Source organism: Cajanus cajan, chromosome 1 (genome assembly GCF_000230855.2).
Source record: "Cajanus cajan strain Asha chromosome 1, NIPB_CcT2T_4, whole genome shotgun sequence".
Taxonomy (NCBI): Eukaryota; Viridiplantae; Streptophyta; class Magnoliopsida; order Fabales; family Fabaceae; genus Cajanus; species Cajanus cajan.
In genome coordinates, this window is record NC_138517.1 from 39,158,188 (window position 1) to 39,184,651 (window position 26,464).

The window sequence follows — 26,464 nt, forward strand, 5'->3', positions numbered from 1 at the left end:
AATAAGGTTTTGAATGATTAAACCTTTTGAGCACAAGCTTTGTTTCATTATCTTAAAAACTTCTTAATTATCTTCTTGATTAAGAAAACTTAGAAAATGGTTCTTGAAAAATTGTATTTTTCACAAAGTATTTGCTCACACATGATTTCACTATTTTCTTTCTTGAAAGCTTTTGTTTTTCTCTTTTAGAAACTAACTTTAGAAAATTTAACTCTTCTGTCTTCAACTCTATTTTAAAAAATGAGGAGTATAGACTTTATATAGAATTTTTTTTCATGATGTACTCGGTTACTTTGATCACGTGATAGATTATATTAATATTTTTACTACCTAGAAACAAACTTTAATTGATTTAAGCGGTTACATCATCATGTAATTGATTAAAACAACACTTTGTTTCCAAGTTATACTTTTGTTGCTCATGTAATCAATTGGGAACATCTTATAATTGGTTATGTAACAGCCCAAAATTTTCAATTTAAATAATTAATTGGATTTATCTTCTAATTATGAGTGTTATTAATTAAAAAGAAAATATTTTGAAATCAATTAGTTTAGAGATTTTGTAACGTAGTTAGTAGAATGGAACGGGGCGTTCCTAGATTGGAACAGGGCGTTCCTAGATTGGAACGGGCCGTTCCAAACTACTAAAACAAGGGTGATTTAGTAGCCCTGAACGGGTCGTTCCCAAACTGGAACAGGCCGTTCCAAGCTACTAAATAGGTCTATGAATCTTGGACTGGAACGGGCCGTTCCAAAATGGTCATTGTGAGTTAAATTCAACTCCAGAACGGGCCGTTCCGATTTTAGAACGGCCATTCTAGACGTGCCAGAACGGGCCGTTCTGGTTTCAGAACGGGCCATTCTGCATGTGAATTTTACACATGATGAAGGAGCCCAGAACGGGCTGTTCTGGATTTGGAACGGGCCGTTCTGGCCAGTTCAGACTTCTATAAATAGAGGTTGTGGGCAATTGAGGAAAATGGAGGTTTTTAGAGAGAATTTTTAGAGAGAAGGACTCTGGATTAGGAAGCTTGCTTTGGGTGGATTGAAGTCCCGAGTTGAGCTTCGGAAAGGGAATTCCGCTTCTTCTCAGTTCTTGGCTATTTTGAGCCAACCTTCAGGTGAGAGAAGCTAGAATGTAGGTTGTTTAATTTCAGGAGAGTTAGGGAATCTTTATGCATGGTGTTATTTTGTTGAAATAGTTGAGTTGTTGGGTGCTTAAGTTGATTTATGCTGTTTATATTGTGTAAGTTGACATGATAGATGAATTTTAAATATGTTGTATATTGCTGAAGTTGTTTATAAAGTTGTTAAGTTGCATTAAGTTGATATTGTAATGACTATAATTGTTTAATTAAGTTGTTTGCATGTTGTTAAAATTATTAGATTTGCATAGTTTTATAATTGAATAAGAAGTTGTATAATTACATTGAGATGTATGATGAGTAGAAAGTGAAATGAAGAGATGTATGTTGAGTATAAAGTTGTATGTTGCTATAAAGTTGTATGTTGTGCCATGTGTTGAAAAGATATTACCTTATGATGATTGAGCTGTAAATTATGAGTTGAATTAATATTGTGTTGTTTAAAGTTGAAATGAGTTGTTGATTTGTTTAGATGTGTTGTTAAACAATGTTGATGAGTTGTTGTGCTGATAAACTATGTTGTTCAAGTTGAATGTTGATTGAGATGATGAGTTGAAAAGTTGTATGTTGTTTAAGTTGTTAAGCTGATTAAGCTGTGATGATGATTTGTTGATCACTAGGACTAGGGGAGATGTTTTCGAAGTTGCTCATCCCATTGTGTGGATTGAGATAGTTGTGGTGCTCTGAGAGCCCAATTTGTTGAAAAACCCTCCTTGGGAAGTTGTCCCTTGGAGTGGACGTTGTGTTGTTCTCCTCTAGGACTTAGTTGATCTCGTGTGTGAGCAAGATCGAGGCACACGTGTACAAAGCGACCACGGTATAGGGGCCAGGCCGAGCTATACCGATTACAAGCGGCCAGATGTTTATTGTTGTAAAGTTGTTATGGTGTCTAGTGTTGTAAAGTTGAAAAGTTGGGGACATATGGTGAAAATATATGTCCTATGTTAAGATACATAGTATTAAGGAGATAAGTTGAAAGTTGTTTTAAAGTTGAATCCCTTAGTACTGTGTGGGCGACTTGGAAGTAGTCGATCCATGTCATGGTTGAATGACCAATTTGAGTAAGGTATCTAGTTAGAGATGTAGTCTTTGACTAAGTACTGGAGGATGCGTGGTACTTGGAGGACAGTGAGTGGGCTAACTCCATATGTGGATTGGTGATGCTAGCCAAGGTCGTGGTAGGCTCATACCCAAACCCTTCTGTCCTGACAGTAGTACTAGACCTCCGAGTCTAAGTGGCACACTTGAGAAATCACCTTTTGTTGTCTATACCTGGTTCTCTTTAGAGTTTCTAACGCTGTTCTATACCTGACCTGGTTGAGATAGGTCAAACGCTGGATTCGGTAGGGTTTATGCCACCTAGACTGCTCAACCTCAGTTGTTGGAGATCTCCGAGTTGAAATGCGTGACGACGCATAAGTTGTTGATGAGTTGATTTGTTGTTGATAAAAGTTGTATCTATGTTGTTATGTTGTTAAGCTATGATTGTGTTTTATGTTGATCCTGTTGAGGATGACGATAGTGTTGTTATGTTGTAAGCTATTTTAAGCATGTGTTGTTGAAAGATATGTAATATATGTGTTATTGTCTTCTGTGTCGGATGTGAAGATGATTATATAGTTGTTATGTTGCATATTTGATATTTATGAGTTGTTTATTGTCTCTAACTTACCCTTGCATGTTTCCTATTGGTTTGGACTGCGATGATCATACGTTGTATGAGAGCAGGGCAAGGATAGGCTGGGAGATAGCTACTAGAGGTCACAGGAGGTGCCTGGAGATGGATATTTTTTTTAGGCTACCTTATAGTAGCATACTTTGTTGTATATAATTGATTGTTGTTGGTTGCTTGATTAGAAACTTGTGTTGTAAGTATTTTATTATACTATTTTAGTATATATATTCCAGTAGTGTGTAGTGTTGTTTCGTAGTGTGACGGCCACGGCGGGTCGTTACAGATTTTATAGATTAGAATATTTCAGATAAGAAAAATAAAATTTTGAAAATATTTTTAAAAAATACATGTTTGTCTTATTTATCTTTAAATTTTAAATAATTAAAAAATAAAGAGAATAATGGTGGGTACTTGATTCTTAACAACGGGTTAAATGCAAGTTAGGATTTTAGAATTTCCTATATAAAAAATAGTAAGTTAGGATTGGCCCACGCATCTCATATATTAAATTGCACACTTTTGTGCTTTAAATAGGAGATAGAACAATAACAAAATGTAGATAGAAGTGAAGAGAAAAAATTCATTGTCTAGCTCATTTATCCACCATGTAATGATTTTCGAATTGCAATCAAAGATTCGTTCACTATTGGATTAGGCTGATTTTTGGACAATAGGTTCGTAAGACATGACTCTTCGTTTTCAATGGTCTAACTTGTACACTCAAAAAACACAATCTTGAGACATAATTCCCAAATGGAAAGATCACTAAAACAACAAAATAAGGTTTGGAATGAATAAAACATTTTGAGCATAGACTTTGTTTCATTATCTTGAAAACTTCTTGATTATCTTCTTGATTGAGAAAGATTAGAAAATGGTTCTTGAAGAATTGTTTCTTTTCACAAAGTATTTGCTCACATGTGATTTCAGTATTTTTTTTTTTGAAAACTCTTATTTTTCTCTTTCAGAAACCTACTTTTGAAAATTTAAATCTTAGGATCTCTCTTCAACTCTCTTTTAAAAAATGAGTTCTTTTGATTTTATATAGAAAATTTTTGGTGATGATGTAATCGGTTACTTTGATCACATGATCAATTACATTGATCATGTTGCTACCTAGAAACAAACTTTAATTGATGTAATAAGTTACATCACCATGTAACTAATTAAAACAAAACTTTGTTTAAGTTATATTATCGTTGCTCATGTAATCAATTATAGACATCATATAATCGACTATATAACATCCTAATTTTTTTAAGAATAATTTAATAAAGAATTTAAATATTTAGTTGAGATTATATTGTAATTATTTAGTGCTGTTAATTAAAATGAAATTATTTTTAAATTAATTAATTTGAAGATTTTATAGATAAGATTGTTTTAGATAAAAAAAAAAGATTTTGAAAATATTTTAAATAATAGTTATAATTGTCTTATTTTTCTTTAAGTTTTAAATAATTAAAGGATATAGAGAGTAACGGTGGTTACTTCGATTTTACTAACAAGTTAAATGTGAGTAAGGGTTTTTAGAGTTTCCTATATAAGGAGTAGTAAGTTAGGGTTGCCTCACGCATGCCACATGTTAAATTTCACACTTTTGTGTACTAAAACAAGAGAGAACAACAACAAATCCAGAGAGAAGTGAAAAGAGAAAATTTATTATCTTGTTCGCATATCCACTAAGCCACAATTTTTGAATTGTAACTAGAGATTCTTTTATGTTGGATCAGATTAATTTTTGGACAATAGATTCGTAGGATGTGATTCTTTGTTTTCAATAGTCTAGCTTATACACTCAAGAAACACTACCTTGAGATTGAATTCCCTATTGGAAAGATCACTAAAACAAAAAAATAAAGTTTGGAATGAATAAAACTTTTGAGCACAAGCTTTGTCCCAAAATCTTGAACAATTATTGTTTATCTTCTTGATTGAGAAAGCCTAGAAAAAGGTTCTTGAAGAATTCTCCCAATTTCACAAAGTATTTGCTCACATGTTATTTCTATATTTTCTTTCTTGAAAACTCTTGCTTTTCTCTTTCAGAAACTCACTTTCGAAAATTGAACTCATTAGATCTCTCATCAACTATCTTTTAAAAAATGTGTTGATGATGACATCATGACTATGGACCAAGTCTAAAAGGAACTATGAAGAGTGGACTAGGTTTATCATTTAGTGTAAAGCCTTATATAAATAAGGCAAAATTATATTTTTAGTTCTTTATTTTATTTTTTAGATTTATTTTGGTATTTTATCTTTTGAAATATTCATTTTGGTTTTTTATTTCCCAAATTTAGGTCAATTTAGTCTTTTTGAATCATTTTTGATTGATACAAGACTTAAAACTCATTTTATTATATTCATCTATATGAAAACTATTAAATGTAGTTAAAGTTCAAACCAAAAGTGATATATACATAGTGAAAATATTTTTCTTTTAAAAATCTAATTTCATACTATTTTCTAATTGTTATGGGATATACTTTTCACACAATTTTCTGTATGTTTATAGTTTTTTTGAATTTGAACATCAATTGCATTTCATGATTTTCAGATGAATGAACTTAATGTTACAAATTTCATGTTTTAAATTAGTAAAACAAATGATTCAAAATCATGCTGCAAAATTAAAAATGACCATTATTTTAAAAGGATCAAAATGATCTAAATATAAAAAATAAAGGAACAAAATGAAGTTTTTAATAATTAAAGGACAAAAAATTTTAAAAACAAAATAAATGATAAAATTGTAATTTAACCTATAAATAACTTTAAGAACAAAAGTAATGCATCTCTAAATTAGAAATACAAAAATAAAACAAATAAATTAAGAGATTGTAATACAATTATATAATTAAAAAAAATAGGCCCACATATGTACCCTAGGATGGAAACATGCCTTGGGCAACAACAAGGGATAGAACTTTTTGGTCACCATAAAATCATTGAGGAGAAGAGATGAAAATGTAAAAGAATCTTATGATCATTCCGCAAACATCACATTCTAACATCAATTTGGTGTGACTTAAGATAAAGGCAATTATCATGGACATTGTACTACCCACATTGGTATCAGGGCCTACCTCAGCACCCAAGAGGTTGGGCCACATCGGCTTATCAAGTTGGAGCAATCTCCAACTGATAAGATAAACTGATAAGATCTTAATCTTATCATATCATAATCGATCCCACTATCAGTCAAGAGAAAAACACTAATCTACATCAAGGTACGTGCATTATATATATGAGACTTACACACCCACAAAGACTAACTTAAGCATTGAAGTCTCTTTTGCAGGTACCAACCCCATCTTGGAGCAGCCGACATACCAAGCAGAGGAGGCTCGCCGATCTTGCTCAAAGATCGTCTCCACACTGATCTCATGTAAGAATAGTTTGGCGCACACCGTGGGGCCGAAGAAAAAATTCCCTTCGGCCACAACAATGGTTTCTACCCCCAGCAACAAAAGACCACCTAGTAGGGCCCCAAACAACGTGTCCGACATGGACGAAGAGACGAGCGAATTCGTGCGAAAATTCCACAACAGCCGACACCACCAAACCATCAAGTTGAGGACGAACATCAATCGCTTTCCCCACCTCGGACAAACCGGTCAAACGCCCCACCGCATTGCGGGACGGCCGTTGGTAGCCAAGGACTGTTTCAATCCCTAGGACCTAGGGTCGGCGCAAGGCGGCATTCTTTCGCCGACGACATTATGGAAAAGCTGCTCCCACTCAGATGGAAGCCACTAAACATCGATCAGTATGAAGGCATCTCGGTCCTAGAAGAGCATCCCAGATGAACCTTTATACTGATGACGACGCCATCATGTGTCACGTTTTCCCCACCTCCTTGAAGGGTCCTGCCTTGATTTGGAATACCCAGCTGCCTACGAGGTCGATAAGCACCTTCAATGAACTGTCGAGGCGATTCGTCGCTCAGTATGCCACCAACCGTCCACACCATATCACCTCGACCGCCCTAGCCAACCTCCACCAAGGTGACACAGAGTCCCTTAGGAAATTTATGGAATGCTTCGCCAGCGTGTCCGTAAAAATTTGGAACCTCAACCTCGAAGTCGCACTGCACTCCATGCTCATGGCACTCAAGCTAGGCCTTTTTGTCGACAACCTCTGCAGGAAACCGCCCAACGACATGGACGACTTGTGAGCATGAGCCTCCGGGTACATATAAATGGAAGAGCATGCCGAATTTCGAGAGAACATGCCTGCAAAATCAACCAATGGCAATAGCACAAGCCACAAGGAGAAGCTCAAAGTTTTCAACGAGACACACTTCAAGCGATCACACCAAGGAAGAGGCTCGAGGTATGATTTCTACACTCTAGTGAACACACCTCGCGTCCACATCCTTGATGAGGTGGCAAATAGCGATCTCATCTCCTTACCACCTCCGGGGCACACCCTAGTGAACGTCGACAAATCCAAGCATTGCTGATACAACCATAACTTCGGCCACACGACCGAAGAATGCTGGACACTCTGGGACAAGATCGAAGAGCTGATATAGGTAGGCCACCTCAGATAATATGCCCAGAGGTCCCAAGCCCATAGAGGAGGACACACCGGGCGAGGATGCGGAAGAGGACAAGGATATCACTCCCGCAACGACCAAGCTTCTGGGTCCAGACCTAACATCGAGCATGGCGATCAACCAGAGCCTAACTCGGAACCCAACCAGGCCCCCCTCCGTGGAGTAATCAACACCATTGTCGCCACCCGTCGAAACGGACATTGGCATTCGCGACGATGGTCGGACTCTTTTTAAGTTTTGAAAAAATGGTGGATTGTTAGAACGACTTATTCTCAAACTGAGACCTCATCGAGCTAACAATTTTGTTTAACTGACTCTCACCAATCCATGTTAATCCCAAGCGGGACCCTCCATGGATTAGTGGTTTTCGCAAAAAGAAGGGGTTCTTGGAGTCGCCACCAATGTTTTACTCAAAACATTGGAAAAAGATATAAGGCAATTGATTTTCGTAAATCAACTTCGGCCATTACAACCAGAGTTGGGTAAGGGAGTCGGTTACGTGTGAGGAAGGTGTTAGCACCCTACAACGCCCCTTTCGGGTTCCCTATGACAGATTATTTCATAAATAATAGTGTAAAGTTACTAAATGACCCCTATTTATTAGAAACGATTATAAGTATAATATTTACATGATGAAAGCTTTAAACTTGTAATGCAACAATCAAAAAGCGGTAAAAGAAAGGATTTTGGGAATAAACCTTTGAAGCGTGCTTTTATATATTCAGAACGAAGTTTTGAGAGGCTTTTTGGCGCTCCTTCTCACTACACGTCCGCTCGCTCCTTTCCCCTAAAGATAATTTTTACTACGGAAATCAAAGAGATTTCCCTTCGACTTGTTCGAGTCTCAAGCTAATGGCTCATGACTCAAGAACTTCGTCGGATCGGCTCTCGGAGAGACTTCTAGGGCAGAGAATAGCTCAAAAACCCAAGAATACTCAGCACGAGGGTCCGAAAATGTGGAAAAAGTGTGGGAGGACGTGCCAATGACGTTCTATTTATAGGATTGAGGCGCAATACGGCCTGGGAGGTCAATACGGCCCGTACTGGGTTTTTGAACTACAGTACGGCCGTATTGAATTTGGTACGGCCGTACTGAAGTTCAAAAACTTCAGTACGGCCGTATTGAGTTCACTACGGCCGTATTGCAGTTCAAATGGCTCAGTACGGCCGTACTAAACCTCTGGGAGGGTGTATTGAGCTCCAATCCTCGCACACCCTTATTCTAAGCTACTCTAAGACTTCTAGACCTACAAAGAATCATCCTAGGGTCTTCCAAGAGTCCTTCCGGCTGACTTTCCTTCGGTCTTTGAGAGTCTTTGAGCTTTATTTCCGACCCGGACAATTTTAGGGGTCTACAACTGCCCCCCCTTTACTTAGTCGAACGGCTTTTTTGGTGTACCGGTTGACAAGTAAAGGAGTTGACCCAATTGTCCGGGGAGTAAGCCATCCTTCCGACTTGTAGTGTCTTCCGGTGGGAAAATTGTTGAGTGGCCTCTCCAGGTTGAGTATTAGTCGTCGCCTCTCCAGGCTCGTGCATACCTCGGTGTTTCTGACAACCTCGGTAGCGTGAGTTTGCCCTCTCCAGGGTCTGCATGCCTCCGTGTTTCTGACGACGTTGGCAGCTGCATACCTCCGTGTTTCTGACGACGTCGGTAGCTGAGTATTGGTCGTCGCCTCTCCAGGCTCGTGCATACCTCGGTGTTTCTGACAACCTCGGTAGCTGCATACCTCCGTGTTTCTGACGACGGGGTAGCTGAGTATTAGTCGTCGCCTCTCCAGGCTCGTGCATACCTCGGTGTTTCTGACAACCTCGGTAGCTGCATACCTCCGTGTTTCTGACGACGGGGTAGCTGAGTATTAGTCGTCGCCTCTCCAGGCTCGTGCATACCTCGGTGTTTCTGACAACCTCGGTAGCTGCATACCTCCGTGTTTCTGACGACGGGGTAGCTGAGTATTAGTCGTCGCCTCTCCAGGCTCGTGCATACCTCGGTGTTTCTGACAACCTCGGTAGCTGCATACCTCCGTGTTTCTGACGACGGGGTAGCTGAGTATTAGTCGTCGCCTCTCCAGGCTCGTGCATACCTTGGTGTTTCTGACAACCTCGGTAGCGTGAGTTTGCCCTCTCCAGGGTCTGCGGTTTGCCCTCCCCAGGGTTGCATACCTCCGTGCTTCTGGTCACTTTGGTAGCGTGAGTTTGCCCTCTCCAGGGTCTGCGGTTTGCCCTCCCCAGGGTTGCATACCTCCGTGCTTCTGGTCACTTTGGTAGCGTGAGTTTGCCCTCTCCAGGGTTGCATACCTCCGTGCTTCTGGTCACTTTGGTAGCGTGAGTTTGCCCTCTCCAGGGATTTGTGATGATTTTGTCTCCACAGTCCACGATGTTGCTTCGACGGTTGTTTTTGATTTTGGTGCCGCTGAGGGCTGGATAACGCAGGGATCCGTCTAGGGGATGTGCAGTTACTCATAGGTTCTTGTGTCCCAACTTTCCATTGCGTAGTTGGTGCCCACTGGGGAAATTCTGATTCCTTGGGGATGTAGACACAAAGATGCTCTTTCTGATGTGAGCGGTGCCTTATGATTGGCTGACGTCCTTTCGACGTTGGTGGAGTATCCCGGTTATCCTTATTCGAGTGACTCTTTTGATTTTCTGGTTTTGTTGCCTCTGCGTAGGCTGTTATCCGCTGGGGGATTCTGTTGTGATGATTTTGTCTCCACAGTCCACGATGCTACTTCGACGGTTGTTTTTTGATTTTGGTGCCGCTGAGGGCTGGATAACACAGGGATCCATCTAGGGGATGTGCAGTTACTCATAGGTTCTTGTGTCCCAACTTTCCATTGCGTAGTTGGTGCCCACTGGGGAAATTCTGATTCCTTGGGGATGCAGACACAAAGATGCTCTTTCTGAGGTGAGCGATGCCTTATGATTGGCTGACGTCCTTTCGACGTTGGTGGAGTATCCCGGTTATCCTTATTCGGGTGACTTTTTTGATTTTCTGGTTTTGTTGCCTCTGTATAGGCTGTTATCCGCTGGGGGATTCTGTCGTATTGGTTTTGATTGGCCTCTTCTGTTAGGCGGATTATCTTGACGTTCGGTTTTTTGGTTGAATACCGAATTCCGCTTGGGGAATGTGTATTGATCTTTTTGGATTTTCCTTTTTTTTGGAGGAGTGCCTCTGAGTAGGCGAATGGGGATTGAGGATCTTGTGTATCCCAGAGTATTATTTAGAAAGCCTCTTCAGGCTTAGCTTCACTCGTCGCTCGAGTTGGAAACCTATCTTCCACTGAGGAAGTCTGAGTCCTTTGACTCGGATATTTTGTTTGGATGATCATGCTTCCATTGGGGAATTGATGTTGTGTATTTTACTCGTATTTTAGCACTTTAATTCACAAGAATTCATAGCATAATCATGCATATCTTTCATGTTTTTAATAAACTTTTATATCATTTTCCTATTTTATGCTTTTCTTGGTATGTGTTGTGTTTTCTCTGAGCAGGATCAAGATTTAAGAATTAAAGAGGAAATGCTGAGCTACAAGGAAAATCACGGCCGTGATTCTAAATCACGCCCGTGATTCACCAGAGAAAATCACGGCCGTGACTCCCAATCACACCCGTGAACGCCACTGACCCTTCATAGATGTGCTCCAGAGAAGATCACGGTCGTGATTCTCAGTCACGGCCGTGATTCACTTCGCGTCCCAGCTTTTTAAGTTTTATGTTTTATTTTTATTTTTGTAATTTTTATCTTGGTAGTTTTACCTTTTTACCCTTTTAGGTTATAAATTAGATGAGGTTAGCCTAGAACAGCACTTTTGGTTCGGGAGACAGTTTTCTAGTTTTTGACACTTGGAGAAGGTTGGGCGCCTGTGCCATCGACTCTAAGGTTTACTTTTCTTTTATTCTTTTCTTCTTGGAGAACTACTATGAACTCCTGTGAGTAGTTTCCCTTTTTCTGGGATCAGGGCTAGCCTCTGAGAACCTCTTTATTAATGCATTATTCAGTTTCTTAATTTTATTCCAATTCTTGATCTGTTCTTTTATATTTTATATATGAACTTTAATATTATTGTTTTCATAATAACATTAATTAAGGATGAACTGAGAGGAGAACTTGATTATAATTATGATAAACAATTAATCTTAATTTTCATAATCATAGATAATTAGGGATGAACTGAGAGGAGAACCTAATTATCGGAACCTAAAGGAATAGACTTGAGTGTTAAATCACGAGAGTAGATTTAAGCTTTCGAGGAGCAATAGATTAACAAAGATCTTAACGGGTTTAATTGAACGTAATTACCACGAGAGTAGGGATTAATTTTAATTAAACACGTCCTCGTAGCCTGAGAAGGTGCAAGGATTAAATTAGGTTAAGACTACCTTCAAGATGGAATAGAATTAATTAATGAAAATAATAATTCAATAATGTTGGAACTCTTTGTGCGAACCCTAGATTCCCGGAAATCTCCTTATCTTATCTTAAAGTTTTATCTTATTCATTAATTGCATTACTATCTCTTTTACCATGAAATCTGATCTTATCATATCAAAACAGAAATTCCATCTGTTTTAAAATTCAAATTAAAATACTAGTAATTCTAGGTCAAACACGTAGTCCCTGTGATTCGATATTTATTACTTGACGACAACCGTACACTTGCGGTTTTTCAATACATCAAGTTTTTGGCGCCGTTGCCGGGGACTACGTCTCTTGATTTAAATTACAATTATTTTAATTCGAATTTAAAAAAAAAAAAAAAATTAAATAAATAAATAATTTTTTATTTTTTTTTTTTTTAGTGTTTACTTCTCCAATTCAGATTTCACGGGTCACTTTCTTTTTTTTTTGCAGTGCCTTAGGATTAATGCAAAAGAGATCTCTACGTCTTGGGAAACCAACACCACTTGATCCTGAGATTGAAAGAACTCTCCTGAGAAGGAAAAGAAACCTTTTTAGAGAATTTGACATGGCTGCACAACGAGATAATTTACCGCTTCGGGATTACTCTGCACCCGTAGCTCGTGGGATACCTGGAGGGGAGATGCAAACTGGAGCTACTGTACCAGCTTCTCTGGTGAATATGCTCAAACAGAACACCTTTGGAGGACTACCATCAGAAGATCCTAATGACCACTTAGAGGGGTTCTTGGAAATCTGTGAGACCCAGCAATTTGATGATGAAGTTTCTGATGGAATGCGACTCCGCTTATTCTCACTCACCTTGAGAAAGGCAAAGGTGTGGCTAAGAACAGTGCCTAGAGAAAAGATAGCAACTTGGGAATTATGTGAAAGAGCTTTTCTAGAGAAATTCTTTCCTCCTTCTAAAACTAAAGAATTGAGGAAGAAAATCACTAATTTCCAACAAGGCACTGGAGAGACTATTTATGAAGCATGGGAGCGGTTCAAAGGATATCTTCAAGCATGCCCACAACATGGCTTCAACCGTTGGCTTACCATCCAATTTTTCTTTGAAGGATTGGACCAACAAAGCACCATGATATTAGACTCAGCAGCTGGAGGATCTTTCATGGGGAAACCTATTAATGACTGCATGATTATTTTGGAAAATGTAGCCTCAAATCACAGCCAATACAGTGAAAGAGAAGTCACAGCAAGGAAAGGAACTCCGGGGCGATATGAAGTGAACAATATTGAGTTACTCTTAGCAAAATTTGATACTCTTAATCAAAGATTAGACAAGATGGAAAAAGCTAAGGTTAATTCAGTGGCTACAAATCAAGTATGTGACCTTTGTAGGGAACAAGGGCACACTGCAGTAGATTGTACCTCAATTTTTACTGGAGAAAAAGAAGATACTACTGAACAAGTGGCAGCTTCTCATAATTTCTATGACACTCCTCGAAGAGAGAAGAGTAATCCATATTCCAACACATACAACCCTGGTTGGAAGAATCATCCTAACTTTTCTTGGAAGAATAACCCAGTTCAAGGAACTAGCAATCAGCAACCTAATTTCCGTCCGTCCAATCACTTCATTAATGGGGAAGGAAATCCAGTACAGACACCCTCAATTCAACAAAGTGTTTCAAGATTAGAAAACCTTATGGAGAATTTTGTCACTAATCAAAAACAGACCAATGATTCAATGGAAAATTCTATTCAAAACCTTGCTGTCAAGGTTGAGAATATTACTCTCCACAACAAGATGCTGGAAAATCAAATTGCACAGTTGATGCCTAGTTCAAACAATTCTCCAGGTAAGTTCCCAGGTAAAACAGTTGCAAACCCAGCTGAAAATGTTAATGCTGTTACTTTAAGGAGTGGGAAGAAATTAGACGGACCTGTGTCTAATCAAAATGATAATATTGAGATTGATGAAGACGCTTCTCCTATGGTTGAAAAACCTGAAAAAGAGAGATTAGAAAAAGAAAAAGTATCTTCATCAAAGCCTGAAACTGTTTATCACCCTCCAATTCCTTTTCCTCAAAGGTTAGCAAGGACTAAACTTGATAGACAATTTGAAAAATTTTTAAATATGATCAAACAAGTGTATGTAAACATTCCATTTGTAGAAGCTCTACAACAGATGCCTACATATGCTAAATTTCTTAAGGATCTTTTAGCTAACCGAAGGAAATTGGATGATAGAGAGACTGTTACATTGATCCATCATAATTTGCCCAAAAAACTTAAGGATCCTGGTAGTTTCTCTATACCTTGTCTCATTGGAAATCTAAGGTTTGAAAAAGCCTTATGTGACCTTGGGGCAAGTATCAGTTTAATGCCTTTATCAATTTGCAAGAAATTAGATATGGGAGAATTAAAGCCTACAGCAATGTCAATCCAGTTAGCAGATAGATCTATAAAATATCCCATAGGAATTTTAGAAGATGTTCCAGTTAAGATAGGTAAATTTTTAATTCCGGGAGATTTTGTTGTTTTAGAAATGGAAGAGGACAAACAAATACCAATCATACTAGGTAGACCATTTTTGGCTACAGCAGGCGTGATAGTAGATGTCAAACATGGAAAATTGTCCTTATCCATTAATGATGAAACAATGGAATTTAATATTGCTAAATCTGTTAGACAACCTTCTCTTGAAAATATTTGCTGCAGGGTTGATATATTGCCTAAAGACATGGAGGAAGAAGTCATGAGATCTATTTTGAGGGATCCCTTGGAGAATTTTCTAGTTGGAGGAAAGCACATAGATCTTGAGGGGATTCAACCTAATTATGCTTGCTTGATCGATTCAAGTCCCCCGTGTAAAGAAAAAGATCCTCTAGTAGAAAGTCTTCTTGAGCCTTCAACAGATTGGGGTTAGGAGGATGTACGCATTTCATTAATTTTATTCCAAAAAAAAAATAAAAATAAAAAAAAAATAAAAAAAATAAAAAATAAAAAAAATAAAAAATTTCAGAGTTCCAGAGAGAATCACGACCGTGACTCTAAATCACGGGCGTGATCTTCTCTGGAAAATTTTTTGGAAAACTCCAGAGAGAATCACGACCGTGATTATAAATCACGGGCGTGATCTCCTCTGTTTGAATTTTTGAAAACTCACAAAGAGAATCACGGCCGTGATTTCCAATCACGCCCGTGATTCCCTGCTGAGGCTCAACCGATACAACCCGTGATTTTTGAAATTCCCCTTTCCCTTATATATTTTTCCCCCTCCTTTTACATTCTCACTTCTCTCAAACTTACGAACTCTGCCCATTCTCTCTTTTCTTCTCTCCCAAACCCTAGCTTCTCACTTCTTCTTCCTCTTCTTCCCTCTTCCTCCCACATTCACTCCTTCCGTTCATCCATGGCTCCCAAGCGCACCCGTACCGTTGGTTCGTCCTCCACCGCTTCCGATACCCACAGTTACGAGGAAGAAGCAAGTGAAATTCCGCACCTTCCTCCGAGGTTCTATCGGAACGATGAACAGCGTGAGCGGAACGAGGTATTACGCTTCCGCACTATCCATCCTACCAGGTATCTCGACTTCCCATTTATTCGTAAGTTGGGTTTACGTGCTGATATCAATTTCATGTTAACTAACATTGGGTGGACAACCTTTGCTACCGTGCATAATGATGTTGTTTATCCTCGACTAGTTCTTGAGTTCTTGAGCTCTCTCCACACGGAAATATTATCTGGGCCAAATTGTTCTGAAGGTTTGATTTCTTTCCGTATGTTTAACCAAGAACACGAATTAACCCTGGCTCAGTTCAATAATATTTTTGGATTTCCCACTAGAGGGAGCACGAGAACCCCAAGTTCTTTCAACCCTGGTTCTTTTTGGTATAGTTTGACAGGTACAAGTAATTGGGTCGCTGGAAAATGTAATTCCTCTGCTTTCCGCCATCCCGCCATCCGTATTATGCACCGCTTTATTGCCTCTACTGTTTTGGCCCGAGGTGATTCTGAAGGAAAGGTTCGTTTGAGCGACCTTTTACTTTTATGGGCTATGATGGAAAACAGAGAGGAGCCTATTGATTCTGGCAGTCATTTGGCACGACAGTTCCAGAGTATTTCTAATACCAGCCACGGTGCGATTGTGAACGGCGGCCTCATTACCACTATAGCCAAACACCTTGGCTATCACGCTTGGCTGGACCAGTTAGAACCACTCCCTGGAAGCCGTACTATTAATTTTGCTACCTGCTCTTCTATGAACTGCATTGCGAAAGATGAAGATGATAAATACTACTTTGTAGTAACCCAGTCGGGAGTGCACCACCAGTTACCAAATCCAACATACACCGTGAAGAACCGGGCTACCTGGCAGTTTCCACTGGAGCCATTAGAGGACCGACCTCCAGCAGCTGAGGAAGCGGCTCCTGCAGAGGAGGAAGCAGCTCCTGAACAACCCCCTCTACATCCTGAACCTGAGGTGGACAATGCTGCTATCCTAGCAGCTATCCAATCAATGGATAACCGGCTGCAACAAATGGATGAACGCCAGCAGCATTATAATTACATGGTTGATCAAATGTATAAATGGCACATTCAACGGTATCCAGATGATTTTCCACCACAGTGAGATCTTTCTTATTCCTTATTTTACTCTGATGCTTAGGGACAAGCATTCCTTTCTGTTGTGGGTTGGTTGCATATTCATGCATTTTATAATTTTGTCAAAATAATCTATCATGCATTCATTAGCTCTTTGCTTCGGGACAAGCAAATCTTTAAGTTTGGGGTTAGGAGGATGTACACATTTCATTCATTCATGCAAAAAAAAAAAATAAAAAAAAATAAAAAAAAAATAAAATATCATGCATATATACATATTCAGTTAATCCCAGCTTGAATTTGTGTTTGAAAAGTAAATATTTTTAACGAAATTGTTCGTCTTTGAAAACACTGAATGTGATGAATTGAATCTTGAAGTCTCAGAACAAAAGGTTGAAAAATTAGCTGGTTTTGTGGGTAGCACTTGGCTCTTAGTATTAAGGCTTGAAATGATCGAGAATTATAAAAATAGTCTCTTGAAGATAAATTCTTTTTAATTCGTGCTTAAAAGCTTTTGGGGGGTAAATAAAAAAAAATATATAATAAAAAAAATATATATATATATATCACCTAGCACCCCTTTGAGGTCATAGGTTAGAGGGAGAATATTCTTAACCTTAGAAAACTAAGGGAACTAATTAGCTACTGGGGAATTGTTTAGTAAAATAGCTAACCCCCTTTGAGGCTACATGTTCTTGAAATTATCATCCTCTCTACACTGATTGGCTACTGGGGAAATGTTTTAGGTGAGACAAAAACAAAAATAAAAATATTACCCCCATTTGTGTCACAAGCATCGAAAAATTATTTCTGTTAAATTATCTTCATTTGACTAATGAGCTTTACAAGATTTGACATCATGAAACCCTTAGAAACTAAGAGTTGGTGCTAGTAATGAAAGATTAAGATTCTAATTGGACCTTGTGAGACTAAGAGTGAAGATTTTAAATGCTCAGTTAATTCTTGATGAATTTTTTTTTTCAAAGTGCTAATTATTGTTTGAGGACAAACAAAAGTTCAAGTTTGGGGTTATTTGATGTTGTGTATTTTACTCGTATTTTAGCACTTTAATTCACAAGAATTCATAGCATAATCATGCATATCTTTCATGTTTTTAATAAACTTTTATATCATTTTCCTATTTTATGCTTTTCTTGGTATGTGTTGTGTTTTCTCTGAGCAGGATCAAGATTTAAGAATTAAAGAGGAAATGCTGAGCTACAAGGAAAATCACGGCCGTGATTCTAAATCACGCCCGTGATTCACCAGAGAAAATCACGGCCGTGACTCCCAATCACACCCGTGAACGCCACTGACCCTTCATAGATGTGCTCCAGAGAAGATCACGGTCGTGATTCTCAGTCACGGCCGTGATTCACTTCGCGTCCCAGCTTTTTAAGTTTTATGTTTTATTTTTATTTTTGTAATTTTTATCTTGGTAGTTTTACCTTTTTACCCTTTTAGGTTATAAATTAGATGAGGTTAGCCTAGAACAGCACTTTTGGTTCGGGAGACAGTTTTCTAGTTTTTGACACTTGGAGAAGGTTGGGCGCCTGTGCCATCGACTCTAAGGTTTACTTTTCTTTTATTCTTTTCTTCTTGGAGAACTACTATGAACTCCTGTGAGTAGTTTCCCTTTTTCTGGGATCAGGGCTAGCCTCTGAGAACCTCTTTATTAATGCATTATTCAGTTTCTTAATTTTATTCCAATTCTTGATCTGTTCTTTTATATTTTATATATGAACTTTAATATTATTGTTTTCATAATAACATTAATTAAGGATGAACTGAGAGGAGAACTTGATTATAATTATGATAAACAATTAATCTTAATTTTCATAATCATAGATAATTAGGGATGAACTGAGAGGAGAACCTAATTATCGGAACCTAAAGGAATAGACTTGAGTGTTAAATCACGAGAGTAGATTTAAGCTTTCGAGGAGCAATAGATTAACAAAGATCTTAACGGGTTTAATTGAACGTAATTACCACGAGAGTAGGGATTAATTTTAATTAAACACGTCCTCGTAGCCTGAGAAGGTGCAAGGATTAAATTAGGTTAAGACTACCTTCAAGATGGAATAGAATTAATTAATGAAAATAATAATTCAATAATGTTGGAACTCTTTGTGCGAACCCTAGATTCCCGGAAATCTCCTTATCTTATCTTAAAGTTTTATCTTATTCATTAATTGCATTACTATCTCTTTTACCATGAAATCTGATCTTATCATATCAAAACAGAAATTCCATCTGTTTTAAAATTCAAATTAAAATACTAGTAATTCTAGGTCAAACACGTAGTCCCTGTGATTCGATATTTATTACTTGACGACAACCGTACACTTGCGGTTTTTCAATACATCAGGAATCTTGCTGATCTTGCTCTGATATCTTTCACTGGGAATTCGGCCCAAGAGTGCAAGCTGAGATGTCTCTGGGGAGTATTATTTCGGCAAGCCTCTCCAGGCTCAGTTATTCTGTACGATTTGGATTTTCTGAATTTTTGCCTTTTTTGTCGATTTTCGGCTTTTTCTGTACAGAAATTAAAGTGCTAAAGAATTTTGGATTCAAGAGTGGAAATTTTCATTTATTAAATGGAATGAAATTTGTACAATGGTAATGAAAAGAGTGGGGCACAGCCCGATCAATCAAATAAACAAAAAGCAAGAAAAATAGCCGGTCTTCACTCCTCTGCCGGCGGATCCTGTGGAGGGTCTGGGAAGCGACGATGCAGCCAGACTGACAGGCTGTCAAAATCCTGTCTCAGGGCGTCTATGCTGTGCTGAGCAGTGTCGAATCGAGCGTCGATGCTCTGTTGCAATGCGTCGAAACGAGCATCAAAGTAGGCCCTGTCCTGCTGCGAGGTGTCGGCCTCTAGCTGCGGGTCCACATCACCCGGGAGCTCGATGTTCTCGAAGAGCTCGCTGAAGGTGTCGTGGGTGGTCGCTCGTACATATTGCCTCCCTGCCCTGGCAATGATCTTCATGTTGAGCAGGGTGGCAGCATTGATGGGCTTGGGCGCCAACTCCCCCGCATCTACGCCATCGGGGCACCCCCAAGTCTCGGCGAGTCGTGAAAGGAGCGTGGAGACCATAATGTATCCTCGCCGAGCGTCGCTACCCTCTCTTGCCCCCAGATTCTTTATATGCTCGAGGAAAAAGAATCCGGGGTTGGCCCTCTGTCCGGTGGCCATGCAGTAAAGAGCCAGTAGATCCTGCCGCGTCACTGACTCTAGGCTCTTCGGTCTGGCATGGATGGAGCCGGTGATCAGCTTGTGGCAAATCCGGAGCGCCGTCGGGAGCCGAGTACCCTTTACTCCAGTGTGGTAGTCCATCTGACCCGTGAGCTCTCTCCACATCTCGTTCGGGGTCAGATTATCGGGGCACTCACAGATGGCGTCCCGATATTCCAGCTGATCAGCTCGCTGAAAGAAGCCAGCCTGGACGTTGAATTCGTCCAGTGTCAGGGAGCGGTATCCTCCCCTCATCCAGAAATCCACTGAGTAGACTGTCGCGCCAAAGCTGTTCGTCGACTCTGTGACACCGACGGTAGCCAGAAATTCCTTCGTCGCAGTCGGGAAGATCTGAGGGTGGGGATCAAGGAGGAATCCCCATCCTATGGCGTTGATGTAGCCTCTGACCTCATCCTCCCATTCCATTGCCCGGAGGATGGTGAAGTCGAGCACCCTCGACGACTGGAAGATGAACGACTCAAGGAACTCCAACCTCTCTTGATGCCGCGCGGTCATTTCGAGTTGCGCGGGGACCCTCTGTCTCTTTCTTGATGACTCGGCCATTTCTCAGAATTAGGGGGATCTCAGACTCACTCACAGACAAGGTATGCAGAGGGATGAGAATGCTGTGCATAATGAGAGGGGGAAGGGGCGTATTTATAGAAAAAAGTAGGTCAGTTCGGCCCGTATTGAATTCAGTACGGCCGTACTGACCTTACCGTTATTGTACAAAATGGGGGGCCAATACGGGCCGTATTGGATTCAATACGCCCGTATTGGTGTGACCGTTACAGCCAATACGGGCGTATTCAATTCAATACGCCCGTATTGAACTGAAGAGTTGCCCATAACCCTAGTTTCAATACGGGCGTATTGAACCTGGTACGGGCGTTTTTTTTTTTTTTTTTTTTTTTTTTTTTTTTTTCAATAAACAGAGAATAAGTGATCTTCCAGTACACCTATCATCTGTATGCATGTATGCGGTATGATGCACCTAATTCTATTTGATTTATTTTTCAAAAGAATTAACCGATGCGTTTCTTTGCTTGGATTTATTGCCATTCCTCTAGACGGGCTGTGCGCTGCCGATTTCTGTAACCGAGGAATGATGCGTGTTATATTGGGATTGGTGTCATCAACCCAGTGATCATTCCCTTCCTTTAGAAGATGTATCAACCCTCCTATTGACCACTATATCTCCATGTTTCCACTAGATTATTCTAAAATCGTTTGGGACAAGAGAAAAGAAGGGAAAGATATTTTTGTTCAAAAGTTTGTGTTTTAGAGGGGATTATTTATTGTTTTGAAAACGGTTTTTGTAAGAATGGCTGGCCAAGGTAGGCTCATGTGTTTAGGCTTGTTTGATTAAACACTTATGAAGTTAATAAAGTCTTGTTATTGACGTTGTGATTCGACAACTTAGATAGTTTCCCTTGAACCTTTCTTTTTGAATTCAGCTCATGGTACCATCATGGATTTCTTTTGCTTTTTGATTGTCCTTATTTTTGCCTAAAACACCCCTTTGTGGCGTCTCAGCGGACCTTTGTTTTTGTTTATTTTTGCAACCCTAATTTTTGCCTAGGTCACCCTTTCGTGGGATTCCTAGCGGGTTCTTTTGCTCTTATTTTTGCGCAGCCCCCTTTTTGGGTTTCCTGCCGAGCTTTTTTTTTTTATTTTTATGATTTTTGTTTTTAAAGGATTTCTTTTTTATCCATGATGGCACTTGTCGAGGCCAAGGAATGGTGCTCCAAGTTGTCATACACACTTCCACATAAAAATGATGCGGGTTTATTGTTATTAAGACAATTTTAACCTCATTCATGCTTATTCAAACAGGGTTAAAATAATGTGGTCTAGAAATTTATTGCGAGCAAGAAAAGAAGCAATAAGAAATAATAAAGAACGATTTTATTATAATTATAGCGGAAACATGTGCCCTATCGAGGCTCGGGGGTCGGGCTGTCCCCGAGGAGTAATCTCTAACAGTCATCAGGTCTATACATCCCTATCGGAAGGAGAAGAGCACTTGATGACGACGACCGGCCTTGACGCTTGTGAACCGGCCTTCCTAAAGATCTGGCTTAAAGAACGTCGAGAAGGATCTTGGTTCCTCTTCGTCCTTTGATCTTTATTAGGGTTGTATCCTAACCCTTGTTTCCCCGGATTATCCTTAATAATGGGTAGCTCGGGAATTCCTTGGGAATCCTTGCCAAGTCCTTGTCCAGGCAAGTATCCGTTCTTGGTGAGCATGTAGGCTACCTTCTTCATTTCTCGGGGAAACGTTTCGACATTGGCGATCTCCAATGCTTGGAAGGCGGTCTCTAGAGCTTCCTCTGCCGCATCCACGTAAGGTATGGCAGATGACTTGCTGATGAGTATGTCATCTTCAGCTTGTACGGTCACCAGCTTGTCACCCACTATGAATTTGACTTTCTGGTGGAGCGTAGTGGGAACAGCTTTCGCATCATGAATCCAAGGTCGGCCGAGGAGACAGCTGTACGCGGGAGTAATGTCCATCACTTGAAATTCGACATTAAAGATGGTGGGTCCAATTTGGATTGGAAGATTAATTTCTCCCACCACTTCTCTTTTAGAACCGTCGAAAGCTCGGACAATCATGTTGCTCGGGCGCATTTGGATTCCCTTGATTGCCACTTGATCAAATGTTCTTTTTGGCATCACATTCAAGGAAGATCCATTATCCACCAAGACTTTAGCGATGTGATATTCCTTGCACTTTACAGAGATGTGCAAGGGCTTGTTGTGGTTCGGTCCCTCAGCGGGGATTTCTTCATCGGTGAAAGTGAGGTGATCATTAGCCGTGATGTGACTAACAATCCCTTCAAATTTGTCTTGGGAGATAGTGTGCGACACGTATGCCTCGTTCAAGACTTTCAACAGAGCTTGTCGATGCGGTTCGGAGCTTAGGATCAACGACAACAGAGTAATCTTTGCTGGCGTCTTATGAAGTTGATCCACGATGGAGTACTCGCTCTGTCGGATATATTTTAACAGCTCGTCAGTCTCCTCCTCAGATTCTTTATTTTCCTCGGTTTTCTCTTTTTCTTTTTCCTTTCCTTTATTCTTGGGAGCTTTATCATGAAGATCTTCGGGAGTGTAGATCCTGCCACTCCTAGTCATGCCCCCAAGTCCAGCGATGTTAGAGATATCGCTGTCGGCAGAAGAATGGATGTCGTATATCCATGGCACAGCCTTATTCGATTCGTAGGGAAAAGGTCTTGGAGCAGTGATCCTTAACGGTGTCGGACCTTCCCCTTTATTCGTCTTGATTACCAACAACGGAGTTGATGTGCGTTCGCTTGGCGCGGTTGTTGGTTTACACTTAATAACAAACGGTGTGCGATCCATTCTGAACATACGCATCGATTAATCCTTTCTTTTTATTAATGTTTATTAATGAATTACTAGGAGGGATGTATGAAATGTACTCCCCTAGATCCCTCCATGATCTTTGATAAGAATGCATGATATGAGATGATGGCGTTGAATATGCATGCATTGTGTTTATTCAACTAAGCATTATCATGTTTTCGGGATGCTCCTAAGATGATGCATGATATTGCTTGGTTTGGATAAATATCTTTTTTTTGGGTATTTTGTTTTTTGTATTTTTTGGGTGAAAAGGGAAACTACCTATATGAATGTGATGAAGGTAGATGTTAACACCATGTAATGGAAGATTCTTATTCCTATTTATTCTTATTTTAAAAGGGAATGTTGTATGTTTAAAGAATGCAAAGTATGCTCAAACAATGTCACATAAACAATGCACAAACAATTCACTCATCCATGAACAGTCACGAGCGAATCACGAGGTAGGGGTATCCTGCAGAAAAGTGCATATTCAAGGAGGTTCTAACTGTTCTCACCGGTCCAAGGCCCCCAAGGTGCCCCCATTATAGGGACCCAATTCCTTTCGTCGTAAGTCGATGGAAAGCTCCAACGCACTGTCGGACTCGAGTTCATGGTTTTCACCTTGAGTGATGTTTTCCGACAACGGTCTACGGGCACCTATAGACCCATTCGACAACCGGCCGTACTAACATCCACTCCCTATGGCTTTCCACTCATGCCCCCGGGTATAGAGGGAACTGTTGTGTGCAAAGGTTCGTGTGCAGTTTGTATTTCAAACAATTGCGAAAATTTAAACATTCAACAGTTATTAAAGCCAATTAGATAAAACATATTATCATACAAGCGAGGGGTAATGAAGTAATTTTGAACTATCATTTTAGAAATAATCCATCACTAAATGGGACTGACTCTCGAGGCTTCCCCAGTGGAGTCGCCATCTGTCGCCACTCGCCGAAACGGACATTGGCATTCGCGACGATGGTCGGACTCTTTTTAAGTTTTGAAAAAATGGTGGATTGTTAGAACGACTTATTCTCAAACTGAGACCTCATCGAGCTAACAATTTTGTTTATCTGACTCTCACCAATCCATGTTAATCCCAAGCGGGACCCTCCATGGATTAGTGGTTTTCGCAAAAAGAAGGGGTTCTTGGAGTCGCCACCAATGTTTTACTCAAAACATTGGAAAAAGATATAAGGCAATTGATTTTCGTAAATCAACTTCGGCCATTACAACCAGAGTTGGGTAAGGGAGTCGGTTACGTGTGAGGAAGGTGTTAGCACCCCACAACGCCCCTTTCGGGTTCCCTATGACAGATTATTTCATAAATAATAGTGTAAAGTTACTAAATTACCCCTATTTATTAGAAACGATTATAAGTATAATATTTACATGATGAAAGCTTTAAACGTGTAATGCAACAATCAAAAAGCGGTAAAAGAAAGGATTTTGGGAATAAACCTTTGAAGCGTGCTTTTATATATTCAGAACGAAGTTTTGGGAGGCTTTTTGGCGCTCCTTCTCACTACACGTCCGCTCGCTCCTTTCCCCTAAAGATAATTTTTACTACGGAAATCAAAGAGATTTCCCTTCGACTTGTTCGAGTCTCAAGCTAATGGCTCATGACTCAAGAACTTCGTCGGATCGGCTCTCGGAGAGACTTCTAGGGCAGAGAATAGCTCAAAAACCCAAGAATACTCAGCACGAGTGTCCGGAAATGTGGAAAAAGTGTGGGAGGACGTGCCAATGACGTCCTATTTATAGGATTGAGGCGCAATACGGCCTGGGAGGTCAATACGGCCCGTACTGGGTTTTTGAACTACAGTACGGCCGTATTGAGTTTGGTACGGCCGTACTAAAGTTCAAAAACTTCAGTACGGCTGTATTGAGTTCACTACGGCCGTATTGCAGTTCAAATGGCTCTGTACGGCCGTACTGAACCTCTGGGAGGGTGTATTGAGCTCCAATCCTCGCACACCCTTATTCTAAGCTACTCTAAGACTTCTAGACCTACAAAGAATCATCCTAGGGTCTTCCAGGAGTCCTTCCGGCTGACTTTCCTTCGGTCTTTGAGAGTCTTTGAGCTTTATTTCCGACCCGGACAATTTTAGGGGTCTACAACCATCACCGGAGGATTTGCAGGGGGCGACGCCAGTAATAGCCCACATCAATGCTATGCGAAGAGTCTTAAGGTCTCCACCCCACACGTTGACCAATCACCCTAAACAATAGTAGCCCACATCGCTAGCCAACACTGTTCGACCTGGACCCCCGATCCGACTGCACCGATCAAAGGCCAAGCCCTGTCGACGAGCTCATAGAATTCCAAATCGGCCAAAACCCAGACCAGTGCACTAGGGTAAGCCAAAACATAAGCCCAGAGCTATGCCAGCAAATAATTGTCAAGGTACGTAAAAATGCTGACCTATTTGCTTGGTCAAGTGCTGACATGCCAGGAATTAGTACCAACCTTATATGCCACAGGCTAGCCATTCATAAAGAAGCAAAACCCGTAGCACAGCGCCAATGTAAGGTCAGAGGCGAGAGGCATGACATTGTAGCCAAGGAAACTTAGAAGCTACTAACCGCATGATTCATCCAGGAAATCATCTACACTACCTAGCTCGCCAATGTGGTGCTAGTAAAGAAGAACTCTGGTAAGTGGAGAATATGTGTCGATTACACTGACCTCAACAAGGCGTGCCCAAAGGATGCTTACCCACTATCAAGCATAGACAGGTTGGTAGATGGCGTGTCCGGCCATGCTCTCCTCAGCTTCCTAGATGCGTACTCAATATACAACCAGATCCCGATGTACCCTTCGGACGAGGATAAAACAACATTCATCACCGAACGCACCAACTTCTGTTATCGAGTAATGTCATTCGGCCTCAAAAACACTGGCGCCACCTATTGTTGATATTTTTGTTGAAATTACTTTTCTTACTATTGTAAATCATTTTAATTATATCAACAGACTCAAACACAACAAGTATACCGACCGTTCAAGTAGTAAAATTATCGTATCCACAGGGATTAGTAGGTAAAATAAGCATTTATTGACTATTCGTGACTAAAGAATAATTCCAATTTTGTAGTTTGTCATGTAATTGTGAATTGAAGAGTATGACTACTGGAATGTTAAACTATAAAAATATTTGGTTGTGTGTGGAAAAGGGTAGAAATGGTATTATGATTTTGTGAAATTGTGGGGTCAAATATTACCGAACGTCACACTAATTAATCCTTAATCTCTTGTTATATCCATTGCTTAGTCAACCCATAAGTTTACTCAAACCTAATCCCTTAGAGTAAGAGCCTAGGTGTGGATAATGAATATCAATTCCTTGAGTATCCAATACCTACACCTGCATTACGGGTTAGGGTTTAAGACTACTAATGGGCCAAGCTCCATTCCTAGATACATTTCCCACTAGGCATTTGTTTCAAAGCTAGTTTCAAAGGTTATTTTCCAATACCCAATGGAACCTATATCAT

The 26,464-nt window shown here is 40.0% G+C and overlaps 1 protein-coding gene and 1 non-coding gene across 2 annotated transcripts; one reads left to right on the forward strand and one right to left on the reverse strand.

Annotated features, from left to right (window-relative positions):
* Window positions 1-6,628: 6,628 nt before the first annotated feature.
* Window positions 6,629-7,000, forward strand: LOC109806270 (uncharacterized). The gene has a single exon (XM_020368643.1). It carries the CDS (start codon window positions 6,629-6,631, stop codon window positions 6,998-7,000), a length of 372 nt encoding a protein of 123 aa, XP_020224232.1.
* A 5,718-nt stretch (window positions 7,001-12,718) lies between these two features.
* LOC145953988 (small nucleolar RNA R71) lies at window positions 12,719-12,825 on the reverse strand. Its single transcript, XR_014431200.1, has one exon. It is a non-coding gene; the product is annotated as a small nucleolar RNA R71 (small nucleolar RNA).
* Between the last annotated feature and the right edge of the window lie 13,639 nt (window positions 12,826-26,464).

Bases quoted from the DNA above. Each gene is read 5' to 3' on its own strand.
- LOC109806270 (XM_020368643.1), top strand. From the start codon at position 6,629: ATGAACCTTTATACTGATGACGACGCCATCATGTGTCACGTTTTCCCC.